The sequence below is a fragment of the Hyalella azteca genome, unplaced genomic scaffold (genome assembly GCF_000764305.2).
Source record: "Hyalella azteca isolate HAZT.00-mixed unplaced genomic scaffold, Hazt_2.0.2 contig2755, whole genome shotgun sequence".
In the NCBI taxonomy this organism is placed as follows: domain Eukaryota; kingdom Metazoa; phylum Arthropoda; class Malacostraca; order Amphipoda; family Hyalellidae; genus Hyalella; species Hyalella azteca.
The window spans coordinates 15,595-29,942 of record NW_025933018.1 but is presented as its reverse complement, the minus strand read 5'-3'; the positions used below and the strand labels follow the sequence as shown (position 1 = coordinate 29,942).

Here is a 14,348-nt window from a genome sequence, read left to right as displayed (position 1 = left end):
TACTTACGAGGCTCTGATGAAGAGACGCAAGTCACTCCGGGTGGGAAGGAGCCCTACGGCCAGTCTCTACATAGGATAGAAAAAGTTGAGTTAGATTAGCAGCAATGAGTAGGATGCAAAATTTCTTATGAAGCCGTGGTCACAGATTGGCCACATAAAGATTTGTCTTCTAGCAATAAGTATGAATAGCATAATTATGAATATTAAGTGATATTAATCAATATATTTAAACCATGAACATTAATAGCAAATTATTCATTAGAGAACAAAAAACGCTTCAAGAATACGATTGTCATCAAAACTTAGTTCGTACTAAATTGTGAATAAGCGTCAACCGGAATTAGATTTCCATCCAAACAAATATTTCGTTAAAAAATAATACGTCTTTCCTTTAATTGAATTCAGATTGATGGCATATTAAAAAAGAAATAGTGACTAAATGTGTCAAGAATAGAGAAAGCAGATACATTTACAACCTTAATTGCAGCAGACAGAATTAGAGCATTTCAGTTCATTAGATGATGTCATCCCTTAATACCGCAGATTAAACAAAGTTTTAGAAAGTTCCATGCATAGTTTGAAAATTAATACATCACTGGGAGGAAATCGTATGTGATTCCTACGTTACGTACGTGGCAAATATAATAGAAAGTCTATTTAAATCACGTGATTAACAATACATGTAAGTTGCCCTTTCGAATTCACTTCTATCACTCACAGATGTGATGTATCACACTATCACTTGAGATTAGTTCGAACTATTTCGTCGACACAATAAGATGCGACGATACCGCATAGTTTGGGCGTATATGCATGGAATCTAACTATCACAAGCCTAAAGCCTTTCATGGGCAGTGCCCCGTAGTGAAATAATCAGTTTCCATTACCCGACGAAATCAGTAGATGAAGGTTGCATTATCTTGGGACAGTATGAGATTATTCCTAAAGATGATTCGTTACTTCTTTGAATCATTTATCTAAATACCACCACTCTTATTCGTGTTATTTAACACGAATAATATATAATATATATTATTATCCGTTTAATACACTAGTTCGAAATGTATTACTACTGGAAATAAAATAGCATTAATTCATAACCTATACTTTGCTTCACTCATCGGTAGCAGAGGAGCATATATCACGGTAAGCCCACACTAGAGGAGCGGATGGTGTTCGCCTGAGCTTATAGAATTCAAGTGTTACTTTCTTCATTCAATGAAGTGGGAATATAATGGTTTTAAAAACACTATCAGTACAACGAGTAGCTAGCTGTGCTAGTAAGTTATATTCGTGGGCTTTCTTGCCACAGTCAGAGAGCTCGAGCAGTGAATTCATTCAAGTAAGGCACGATCTGGTATCTTATATTAGAGGGCAAACTAAGAACAGATGGCACTTAAAAGAACGTCCAGAGATAAAAAACATAACGACTTCTTTAGAGAAAATAATTTAGCAGGATTGTTAGAGCCACTTACTGTATTCGTGATATTACTGAGCCACTGGTCCACTGGGCTGGAGTACAGCTTGCATCGCTGATCGTCATTATCATTCTTCTCTCTCAAGTCTGAACTCAAGAAGCTATCTACGACCTGAAGCATTCCTAATGAGGGGCCCTAAGGAGAGCTGTGCACACATTCCATTCTTCAGGACGTTTGCTTGTCAAAGAATTACTCATATTTTGGTCAGCGTTCTGCGTTGACAATAGTTTGGTTCACGTTGCTATCCAACTTTTGCTTGTCTCAATCATGCTATCTCTAATAGACAATTAGATTTCATATATCTCAGATCATCTATTAGTTCATCAATTCAAGCCACATAGACAATTAAATTTCATATTTCTCGGAGATGATCCACGAGTTCATCAATCCAAGCCAAACGAATATTCTTCGCGCAACTTCAAGCGCACTGGGTAATTTGCTGTACAAAGCACAATTGTCTTGATTATTGCAGTGCGTAATCAATGAAATTTTTGATTAATCAGAAAACGTTCTCGCAATCGGATTTCAATACATAGTTGAGGCAGTTAAACACCATTCCTAAACATTAACTATAATTAAAACCAGCAACGATAAGTATTATATACAGATTATTTCTGGAATCTAGTATGTGTTTTCATTCAAGTCACAGACCGTAGTTCTGCATTTGACATTCGTTGGGTTTTTCTTCCAGGAAGCCAGGCCCTTCAAAGTCTTCAAACAAAATTAGAATACACGATCACTAAATCATGTAATTACTTCAAGGTTAGTCTATGAGTGGTATTGATTGGGACTTCATTTTGTTTACATTTTATTTCTTGTACTTACAATAGTACGCTTACTAAATCTCGTTACATTGAAGCTAGAGGAGCGTTTGGGCCAGTGACTATCACCTACGAGAATAAATGGGCCTTAAATGCCCATGCTAACTATACTAGTCGACAACAAAAACATTAGACCGACATCAATTAGATAATCCTAATTCCATCCAAGTTTTATTCAGCTCTCATATGTGGCTCCAGTGGACTCAGTTTTTAGGTATGCTCGCAGGTGAATATAATTCAACAGCGCTTCAGCCTGGGCATTGCCGCTCTCCATCTGATACATTAGAGAGTTTAAATTCAACTCTAAAGATGATACGAGTGTTAGATTTGATGAGGGTCAGATAATTCATCATTCTTTAAACATTCGATATTCATAAGCCTATCACCTCGTAATTTTTGATGCACAATTTCAAGTCTAACCGACACCTCAATAATTGGCCACATCAAATAATGAGGAATATTCAAGTATAGTCTGAAGGTCCTTCAATTGTCGTAAAAATAATGGCATTAATTCTAATTGTCATCGATACAAAATTGGGCATTTCATACACATCATCCTTGCCTTAATTACATAATTTACATTTTCTTCAGTGCCATGCTTCATATCAGCATTGCTTCTAGAAGGATTTGTGGGAGCTCTCAATTCATGCTTCAGGCGGTCCAAGTACAGCAAGGTTCCTAATTCATAATGTACATGGTTAAATATTCATCAAATTCGATTTACATTTAATTGTTTCACATTGAATTGAAGTATTTCATAAGTTTGGCTGCTTCCTAACTTCATATTTGGCAGCTCGTGACGTGGGCTCACAGTACTATAAACTTTTCATTATTCAGAGGCGACTCTAACCCCTCTTCCTTTTCAACTGCTCAAGAGCTTCTCTTTCAAATATTATTGTAAAGTTCGAACGGACCTCAGTTATTTTGAGGAACTCTAATGAACCATATTCTCAATTTCTAAGAAAACTCTATTAAAAATGGCTCTCAACTTGCTAGTTCGTGCCTTACTTCAAGATAAAAAATAATGCTGGTTTTCGATTTCAGAATCAGGATCCTAAAAATGCTACTCATGATACATTTCTGTAACTCCACAATTCAGGTTGCATTCAATGCATTCGAGTATTTGTAGGCAAGAGCATAAGCAACAGATTGCTTTCATCGCAATATTTGCAGCAAGTCAAGTCCCATAGACTATTAACCTAGAAAAAACAGCCGACTAATGCTAGGCTACATAGAACCGAGACACTCTCTTATTCCTACGACGACGCAATTGAATCACAATAGACAATGTGACCGTAAGCAGCACCAGTAATTTGAAGTTCGTTTCTTACGCCTCGTTGTGAGCTACTACATCAAAACATTATTTGCGCGGGTCTAGAGTAATCAAAATACCCACATTAAAAACGAACAAGACGCAAGGCTTGGTAAATTTTCATCATCGACTCATCATCTTTAAATTGATAAAAGAATCCAATTCTCATTCTAATTGTATTTCATATCTTTATTTTTGTTCGGTGATGAATGAAGAATAAGGACCTTTACATTCGCTGTTGCGTTGGCGTTGTAATACTTCAGCGTGTAAACTAGGCTTAAAAATGTCTAGCAACCGGTTTATATATTAAGTATTATAATTAAAATTTAAATAACAAAGTTTTTGTTCGAATTGTGAATAGATTTAATTAAAAGCAAGCTTGGCGCCTGGTTCGTGAGAAATGACAGTAGGAGACAGAAAGCAAGGTAAGTACAAGAGCATCATTGTTACCGTGGTGGAGTCGGCAGGTAGGGGGAGTCTAATATCCCCCACCACCATAACTGCTGGAGCTGTTGTAGCTACGTTCGTAGCCACCACCACCACCATAGCCACCAGCTCCACCACCTCCAGTGCTACTGTAGCCTCCACCACCACCACCGCTTCCACTGTAGCCATTGTAGCTGGATCCTGCTGTAAAACCAAATTCAAAACACTGAACAATATTAACAATCTAAGAATTTAAATCATCAAAATTAAAAATTTCGCATGGAATTTTTAATTTTGAATTTCGAAAGGAAGGAATCCAAGCAAATTTACCATATCGATATTGAAAACGTTTCGGAGTCCAGCTCCATCATCATCGTCTTAGTGGAGCTGGACTCCGAAACATTTTCAGTATCGTTATGGTGAATTTGCTTGGCGTTTTCTTTGCTTTTAAATTCCTTGTGAACTTGCGATATAAGCAGACTGATAATTAAAAATAATAATATAAGTACCAAAATTAAAAACAAACTTCACTTGATGATTTAAGAACTGCATTGGATTCACAGAGAAAAAAAAAACAGATCAATGAAGGTGACAAAATTGTCACCGATCTTATAAGAATGCCGGTGGGAGCCTAGAGTGAACTTCTCACCCGACTTGTAGGAGTCGTAGCCGCCAGCGCTGGGAGCGGCAGGCAGCGCGTAGTCTGCTCCCCTGCTGCTGCTGCTGTAGCCACCCTCGTAGCCACTGGACGAGTAACCGCCATTGCTACCGCCGCCCTCGCTATAACACATTTGCAAAACATCAATTTTTATGATATAAATCTTTATCCTCACGATTGCGTTACTTCAACATAGATAAATCGATTAAATTTTCATCAATGTAGATTGAGCTGTCACACTAAATCGTGTTTGACAGACACGTTTTGGCGCTAACATTAATAATACATAACGTACAGCAGTACTGGGAAGGATAAGATTATGTAGCTAGTACCGTAATTGCTCAACATATCACACTTCACCAACTGCGGCTTCACGAAATATTAACGAGAAAAATCATTCGCGGATTATCGCTGGTGCACGCGGTTATCTGAGAAAGTCGATCGACAGGTTTCTAAAAAATATACCTAAAATAGTAGGAAAATCTAAATATTAAAAACCATAATTCGGTTTATTTATACATATATATACTACTTAAAACATTGAAACCAAACAATTAATGTTTAAATACTCTAATAAATACTATCAATCGATGAAATTCACATCATAAAAATCACCTATTGCGACCAGATCTACAACGTAACGCCAGCGATGGGTGAAGGATTACTTTACTGTCATGATATTCACTGATATCACATCAGCAGCATCATACTACTCAACGACTTCATCATATAATATGATGTTTTCAATCTTGGTAGGTGGGCAGAGCATGAACTAACCTAGCATAGTAGTCGCTTTCAATTCTGGCTCTTTTGACTGGAGGTCCACCATACGAGCCTCGAGTCGCACTGAAACTGAATAAGAGTGAAATTTTTAAAATGATATAATAGAATGTTATAGCTGTAGTTTAAACATCATGTATAATAACTGTTAATGACAAAATGTTTCAAACAATAAAAGCACACTAAGGAACAAGGCACTCTATCGCAAGTAAACTTCAAGTCAAAAATTTCAAATGGCAACTAAGCCCGAGATAAGAAGAAATTTCACAATGATGTCACTGACATCCAACAAACTTATTCCATTATTGCTCAAGATTTAGCTTCGCCATTCTTATGAAATGTTCACAAATAAAGATAGAAATCTATCGTAAAAAAAGCTAATAACTTTTACACACCCAACTTCTTACCCCCGTTTCTGAAAGCCGCCACCGCTGCCACCTTCGTATGATGACTGGCCACGAGGAGCTCCGCGTCCTCTGAAGCCTCCTTCAAAGGATCCGCGGCTCCTGAATGGTCTTTCATAACCACCCCTGCCCCTGAAGCCTGATGATTCATATGATCCAGTGCCACGTCCTCTGTAGGGCGCGTCCCCTCCACGCCCTCTGAACCCTCCTCCGGCAGCTCCTCGCTCAGATATACCTTGGCCTCGGTAGCTGCTGAAGCCTCTGTCGAAACTTCCTCCACTGCCACGGCCACCACGCTCGTGACTGCCGCGTTCAAATCCTCTGCTACTGCCACTGTCAAATCCTCGGCTACTGCCGCGGTCAAATCCTCGACTACTGCCGCGATCATAACCTCGACTACTGCCACGGTCAAATCCCCTGCTACTGCCGCGATCAAATCCCCTGCTACTGCCACGGTCATATCCTCGACTACTGCCACGGTCGAATCCCCTGCTACTGCCACGGAAACCTCGGTAACTTTCTGAAGTTCCTCTGTAGCTTTCAGAACTTCCCCTGAATCCTCTTCCCCTGAAGCCACCACGGCTCACACCCATACCACGATATCCCCCAGCACCAAAGCTGCCCCGCGGTCTGAAGCCTCCTCTGCCTCTGAATCCACCACGTCCTCTAGGAGCTCCCTCCCCAGTTGAATCGTCTTGATGATCATCAATATTGTCGTCTGACATTTTTCTGCCGAAATAGAAAATAAGGAAGAAATTATAGAAAATTGAAGATCGCTTCATAATGTGAAAACTTATTTCCAGATAGCATTATGATTTTATTGCTTTTAGGCAACTTTTACAAGTGTTTTTGGCCATTGCCCATCACTAGGTATAGATGGAAGGTGTTAGCTGTAATTACACCCTTGAACAAGTTTGCCACACATTACTTTTGGAAATACAGTATGAAGGAAAATTACTTGGGAGTATAAAAAAATCAGGGGTTGGTCAATCTTCGTGAAAAGGCTTCAGAAATGAATTTATTATCTACTAATTGTATCTTTTTAGTCAGCCTTGTCAAATATGGATTATAAGTTGAGAGTTGGTTATCTTTTCAAGCTTTCTAGATGCTGTCTTCACCATAAAGAATGTGTACCCACTCAGGGGAAAAGCAGGCTGGCAAGCTTCTTAGTATCTGTATTGATAAGAGCAGTTGACTAATAGTGTGGCTTTATAAGTGTCTTGTCATGACCATTCCTTGTTGGTCACACAATTACTTACTCTTTGTCTAGTATTTGAGTCATTGTAGAAGTACCAGAGCATTGATTGATGCTGATAGTGTTAAGATCCTGTTATTATTAGACAAGGCAAACTCAAACTTAATGGTCATTATTCATTGTTTGTCTTAGCAGCTTCCTGCAGAGCAAGCTACTGTACAAATTTTAGCTAAATTAAATTGGGGTCAATTCACAAGGAAGTACGGTTCTGAAAAACTTGATAACAACTCATCTTAATTTCAGTGACTCTTCAATAAGCAGTTACTTCTAAATTGACTGTAAGATCACCTTTGGACCAAGTTCTCCAAATTGTTATTAAATAAATTGTAAGTCTTCTACTATATGCAGCACTTTGGAAAGGATCCAAAGGATGGAACTAAAAACACTGAGTACCTTCTTCACTAAAGGGTTATAGACCATATATGTATACATGATTTGTATTGATTGCACAAGAAGACTGCTTTTAGTTCAAACTTTATTGCAACATATTTGTAGGAATTGAAACTACTCACAATGAGATAATTCTCAGATAAATTACAGAGATCATAGATGCAATTTCATACATGCAACACAATTATCTTGACACATGGAATATATCACACAATAAATGCTTTACAAAGCACAATTTGTTTTAGGTAAGGAGGAACAAAAATTTCCCACAAAGCATGGAAATTTTCCTCTAGTCATGAAATTTAATTCAAACATAAACAAAGCACTGCATGACAATGGTGTTCTAAAAAGTAGGCCAAAAATATATTTATAAAAAGATTTCTAAGAAACAGGATAAAAAGAGTAATTCAAATGGACCATATAAAAATGAATGGATTTCACTTTCCATTGTTACAGATTGTTGTTTTTAGTCATAGTATGATTATAAGAAACTTTAAAACTTGGTATCAGCTAAATGATGGTTTTGATTGCAGTCATGAGCATTTTCAGTAAGTGATCATAGTGATGGCATCAGACTTTGGTAGGATTTCTTATAACAGCAAGGACCAAATACTCCAGACACTGCAATCAACCATTTCAACAACTATTTGACAAAGTACACCTAACTTGCATTGTCTAGGTTATGGTAGGTTCTAAGCAGCATTTTATATAAATGTGTAGACTATTATTTTTGATAGTCACTGTGTCAACAAGAAATACATGGTGCAGTTAGAAACATTGGAGCCTGCCGAATGCACATTGCATGTTCAATTGCAGGTACTAGAAATGTTTTAATAGTCAATGTTCCTTTTAGATTTCTGTGAGAAATTCTTTTACATAATTTTTTTATTTAAAAACTCTCCCATACTGAAAAATTACATGAATTGATAATGGTCAATTTGACATATATTTATTAATTAGGGTTGTTATTCATGTCAAACATCAACAAGCTGAATCTGTGCAGACTGCTGCATGGCTTCAAACTAAAGACTAACAAGCTGTTTGCCAACTTTTGTTCTCCATAAACTGTGTGGTCAATTGACTCAAAATATTTGTCAGAAAAATTATTGGAAAACCTATATATATATATATATATATATTTAAACACGAGTGGTTAATGATCAGAGAAATCAGTGATTTAAATTTTCAGGATTGAACAATATTCTTCAGTGGACGTTGGTTGATAAAAATTCAGGTTCAAGGAAGTAATTTAATTTATTAACGACGTTTCAAATGTGACATCATTCATTTTCAAGTTATAGGAAGCATTGAATACTGAAATTTTGGCGGAAATAAGTACATGTACACGTAAATATGATACAACACAAAAATTTGGAACCGCGAAAATAATTCTGAAACAATCTCAAAGTTCAGAAAATCCGGTAGTTATGAGATGAGTAGCTGGAGTCCAATCTGTAGAGGGCATAGAGTAGAGTAGCGTAGAGATGAGGGCATGAGATGAAGTTGCTCGATGGCAAGACTTTGAGACCTGGTCTGGTTGCGAAATTGTCTCAACCAGACCAGGTCTCAATGTCTTACCATCGAGCAACTTCATCTCGTGATCCATGATGAATTCAACAGGCTTCCTGACACCCTAAAAATTTTGAGTTTTTGACCCATATAAAAACAACTCAGGTGCAATAGTCTACCTACACAATATCTTAATGCATGACTCTGAAAATTAAATATATAGAAAGGAAAGTTCACAAGTTTTTTTTGTTAACTTTCTTCAAATTAAGTGATTTTTTTTCTCAAAAATTTGCCCATCATATGAACAAAACTGAACAACAACTTTATAGTATAATCAAAACTACTTTGCAATTATTATTATTATGTGCTATTGTGGTAATCAAAACAAAAAAATTGTAGTTCTGATCACTCACTAATATGTAAAACATTACTGTCCAAGCCCCAACTGGATATTAGAACCCATGAATTCATCAATTTTTAACCACGACTAGACTTTCCAAGTTGTAGAAAGCTATTTTTACAGTTACTGCAATCTCATTTGCCAAGCTAGGCACTCATATGAGGCCAAATTTTTTATTTACCCTAAAAGTTGCAACCAAAATACTTTTCTTCAATTTAGAGGCAATTAGGTGTGTCAAAACCTTTTTTCTTGTTCTTCACATACATCCTCTTAAGACTAAATTTCACCTGCTCCTTTGTGTGGACCTTGCCTGCTTTTTCTCTATGTATAAGAATTAACACCATTTGTTGCCTGCAATTTTAAAAATCAGCAGTGAAATTTTTTTAACCACAATTTTCATAGAAATTAGCCCAATATTCCAGATTGACCAACTGACCTGACATGAACTATGAGATCAGTGAAATGTGAAATGTTTTGGATGCAGTCACTGTGCATTATACAAGTATCTAAGGTATGTGCACAAACCACACACAGATCACAACAATGCTGCCAAAAAAAGCAGAGAGGCAGTTTTCGCTTCAATGCGCGAGGCATTTAATTTAGAAGTCAAACCTAACTGGCAGCTCAATTTGAATGACATGTGTTTGGAAAAAAACTTGAACTATGAGACCATATTTTTTTTTGAGAAATTTCTATTGTCTACTTGCTTGGCTGCAATTCACAATGGGTACCACTTTGTGCTAAAAATAAACCTTGATGTTGTATAGCGAGGTTAATGACAGATAACATAAAAGCAAGATTACAGTTTTTAGAGCATGCTCTTTAAATTTCAGAGCTCTGCAACTAGTTGCAGTGATTTCTAGAAGTCACAAAAAATGTGATTTTTGAGTCCAATGCCTGTGGCACATGCAGATGGCAATGGCCATCTGCCATTGCCATTTTCTGCCATCTGCCATTTTAGGTTAGGTTAGGTTACGTATCATGTATTTATCATTTATTCATCATTCATATATCATGTATTTATCATTCATATATCATGTATTTATCATTCATTTCAATCATTTATCATTGACTTATCATTCATTTAGCATTAATTACTTATTTACAATTTTTTCATCATTTATCTATCTAATTTTTTCATCAATTTATTCCGTTCAATTCTGCCTCATGGTGAATGTATACCATTCATATCTTTTGGTCATACACATTTTCCCCACCCACCTGCAGTCAAAGTCTCAACTAAAATGTTTTATTTTAGTTAGAATTAGAACAGATAGCCTACAGCCACAGGCTCCAACAAGAGCTTTCTAATGGTGCCAAAATTTTTCAAATCGGCTCATAAGAGAAATAATAGTTTTTCCTTAAAAAAGTGTCAAAAAATTATCTATTTTTGAGATGTAATTTAATAAAGGAACAAATAATAATAAAGGACAAATGACCAGGGGCCGTGTTATCAAAACTTTGTAAGTACGCAAAATTGACTTGCGTATGGCGTTACGCGTTAGTGCTGATATGATGATGTAACTCTAGCGGTGGTATTATCAAAACATTTGCACGGGAAGCTATGTACAAGAAGCCGTACATAGCTCTACGCCTGCTCGGAGGTGTTGTAAGTAGAGTTATGTACAAGTTTTGAGTGTGCCAAAGCAATATAAAACTATTGATTTACTTGGACTCTTGGAACATGGTGAATTGTGATAAAATTTTGTCAAAATTCAACATAGGCATAATATGTGATCATGCTTAATGGTGCTTTTGGGATATAAATGCCAATTGCCTTTTGTGCTATAATTTACAAGCAAATGTTGATATTCATATCAAAGAGTTTTATGATCATTCACTTGAACAATATCTTAATGCCTTTTTGATTCAAAATTATATTGAGGTTGACAAGCCAACCATTTCTCTAGTTCTCTGTAAACAAATTTATTTCTTTTTATGACAGTTGCAAGTTGCAACTCCAACTCACAAAATTCTTTGTACTAACCTTCTAATAAATTCTACTAATTTTGAATAGGAATAATGCATTTATTTGCCCTTATTGTAAGAAATTTCCATTAACAATCACAACAACAAGTGCATTACTATTTGGATAACATCTTGCTCATTTATCCAAATATACCCTAGTCAGGCATTGCAAATGCTGCTGCCACCACACATCCTGCCAAAGTGCCAAGGAAGCAAAGGAACAGCAAATCCAAAGTCTCTGATTGGTCAGCTAGCCAGAGCCTCAGAGGGTTTTGATAATACGCTTTAGCCAACTAAGCTAAGTCTTGCATATGAAAGTTTTGAATTTTGATAATGCCAAAATTAGGGTGTACTTACAAAGCACATAACTTTTTTGTCATAAAAACAAAAAGTTACCAAGTTTTGATAATCTGGCCCCAGTAACAAATGTATGATTTTCATCAACAAGACAAGTCATGTGCAGGAGTGCAGCATCTGTTAAATTGCCAAAAGGCTAATTTAAAGTTATGTGTTGGACTGTGTCTGTTGGAGTGTTGGTGAGTGCTGACAGTACAGTCAGTACCTAGGTAGTTTAGGACTTTAGGCTACCATAAGCAACTAGCATTTTCAATATATATTTCTATAATCCATTAACCATTCTTTCCATTTTTGGAATTTAGGTTGTCAGTGTCTACCTCTCCTTTTACCAAGGCGATAGGCTACAACCTACAAACAACACAAACATAAATAAATATTTTTATTTAGATATACAAAGAAGAAAAACAGAAATAAACCTTCAATTACAATAAATTAAAAGCACAAGTTGACTTATTCACCCCCTTCCCCTAGAATTACATAAAAATAATTTAAATACACCAATTCGTGTACAAACTGCGCATCTTTGTACCAGCGACCTGTGAATGAAGCAGGCGCGCGGTCGGGCGGTCGGGTCAGCATGCGCCATCAGCCATGCAACGTATTCAGTATTCTAATCCGTCAATTACAACTTAAGAGAAATACCTCCCTTACATATTAATTTCTCGGTATAAGTAAAACGTTCTAACCAGAAATTAATTGGTTATATTACAACTAGTTAAGTTAGACTGGCAATCGCAAGCCGCAGCGTGCCTACCTTGAAATTGATGTTCAATGGCGGCGTGTTTCACTACAAAAAGAGATATACAAGATAAATATGCTCCAGTCTAATACACTCGATCGAAATAATATTTGTTAGCCTCATTTAAAAGACCGCTATCTATATATTACATACCTTTATTAGTGTGATGCGGTTACTGGCAATATTTTAGTTTAAACGCAGGCCCGAGACAATTTCACTACGCGATCGATCAGCGACGCCGACTCACAACCATGCTTTGAGCCTGCGGCAAGGTTGCCAGATTGAGCCAAGAGAAAAAGGCCAATATAGCTCACAAAAATGGCCACTAAAGGCTCCATTTAAAATTAATAATAAATTTTAAATTTAAGGTATTTCTAACCCTTTGAAGTGCATGCATTTACTCTCAAGACTCCCAGACAGCAAAAAATAGATCAATTTCACCAAGGGCAAGTGTACGAGCTGAATTACCGTCAATGCTACATAAGCTGCCAGCCTGCTGAGCGAATTGCACGTTACTCGATGATCGTAAATAAAACCGTATAATACAGGTCTGAAACTCTGAACTATGTTATTTGGGATTCCATTGCCACCCAACAACTATAAAGCTTTTCGATCGCACTAGGGAGTTTTGGCTCAGTTTTGTTAACAAAATAGAAGTGAAATGGCGGCGACATAAGTGATATGGCGAAGTTTTGGTATTGACGGTAGAATATTTATAAGCGAAAATGAAAATAAATGTGAACTCATTTCTGCGCTATAAAGATGATGTGGTCCTTGCAAGACTGTGATGTGGCGAATTTTTTGGTATCGACCGTAGAATATATAGGTATACACGTAAAGGAATATAAATTTAAACTCATTTCTGCGGTATAAAGATGATGTGTTCCTTGCAATACTAAGTTAAATAATAATTGTCAATCCTATAAATTTATCACAATTTCTGAATGCGTAGAAAAAAATATTGCCTATAATAATTCGAAGAGGAGTAGTAATTGTATTTATAAACTTTAAGTGAAATTTGGTAGTGACACATCAGAAGGCTGAATCAGCCTGAATGAATGGAGAAACATCGCTTTAACCTCGAAAATTAGCTCTGAATTTACTTATCTTTAGAAGTGAAAACTAGACTCGATTATACGCGCTCTCAGCTCTGCCATCCATGCCCCATGGTTATGAATATGGATCTGCAACCCAACCGGATATAGTCCTATGGTTCAAGCTAAGTGTAATGCCCGCTGCCCGGATTAGGAGGCACTTGCCAGTGTTGCCACCTAAACCGAAGTGTTGACACAATTACGTGTCGAAATTTGAGTGTACTCGTCCTGGGCAAAACTAAATTTGAGTGTATTGACTACTCGTCTTGGACAAGAGTGAAGGACCAAATTATTACCGAAAAACGCTAAGAATTACATTTTTCACAAAAAAGGTCCCAAACAGACAAAATGGCCAAGTTAATTTTGTCAGGCCAATGCATTTTAAAAAAGGCCACATTTGCGAAATATGGCCTGACAAAGGTCCATCTGGCAACACTGGCCTACAGTAAGGACAGAGGAGCTTGGAACTTAGAGCTTAGATTTTAGAAGACCTAATTCACTTTTTTTGTCGAGCCTTGGGCCTCAAGAAGAAAATAAGGAAACGGACATTGACAAGATTTGTTAGAACACTTTCGGGTACAGCCAGAAATTTAACACAATTATCCAGATTTCCAGATCACAATTATCCAGATGCTTAAGCTTACACTTCTCTATTTACTTGATTTTTTGAGTCCAATGTGAATTAGGGATCTTTACATTTTTAAAGATATATGTTTAATTCATTTAAGATAAAATAATGCCCTTTTATACGATTAAA

At 36.7% G+C, this 14,348-nt stretch overlaps 1 protein-coding gene across 4 annotated transcripts; it reads right to left on the bottom strand.

Annotated features, from left to right (window-relative positions):
• Window positions 1-2: 2 nt before the first annotated feature.
• Window positions 3-12,774, bottom strand: LOC108670904 (keratin, type I cytoskeletal 9). Of its 4 annotated transcripts, none has more exons than XM_018158400.2 (6): window positions 12,651-12,774; window positions 5,883-6,608; window positions 5,473-5,547; window positions 4,687-4,817; window positions 4,062-4,241; window positions 3-66 (listed from the first exon to the last, which is right to left on the bottom strand). In XM_018158400.2, exons 2-5 carry the CDS (start codon window positions 6,602-6,604, stop codon window positions 4,090-4,092), a joined length of 1,080 nt encoding a protein of 359 aa, XP_018013889.1. In that variant the 5' UTR covers window positions 6,605-6,608; window positions 12,651-12,774; the 3' UTR covers window positions 3-66; window positions 4,062-4,089. The 4 variants fall into 4 exon arrangements, with proteins under 4 accessions (XP_018013889.1, XP_018013888.1, XP_047741627.1 ...); XM_018158399.2 differs by lacking the exon at window positions 3-66 and adding an exon at window positions 2,270-2,977; XM_047885671.1 differs by lacking the exon at window positions 3-66 and having other exon boundaries at window positions 3,957-4,241.
• Window positions 12,775-14,348: the final 1,574 nt, after the last annotated feature.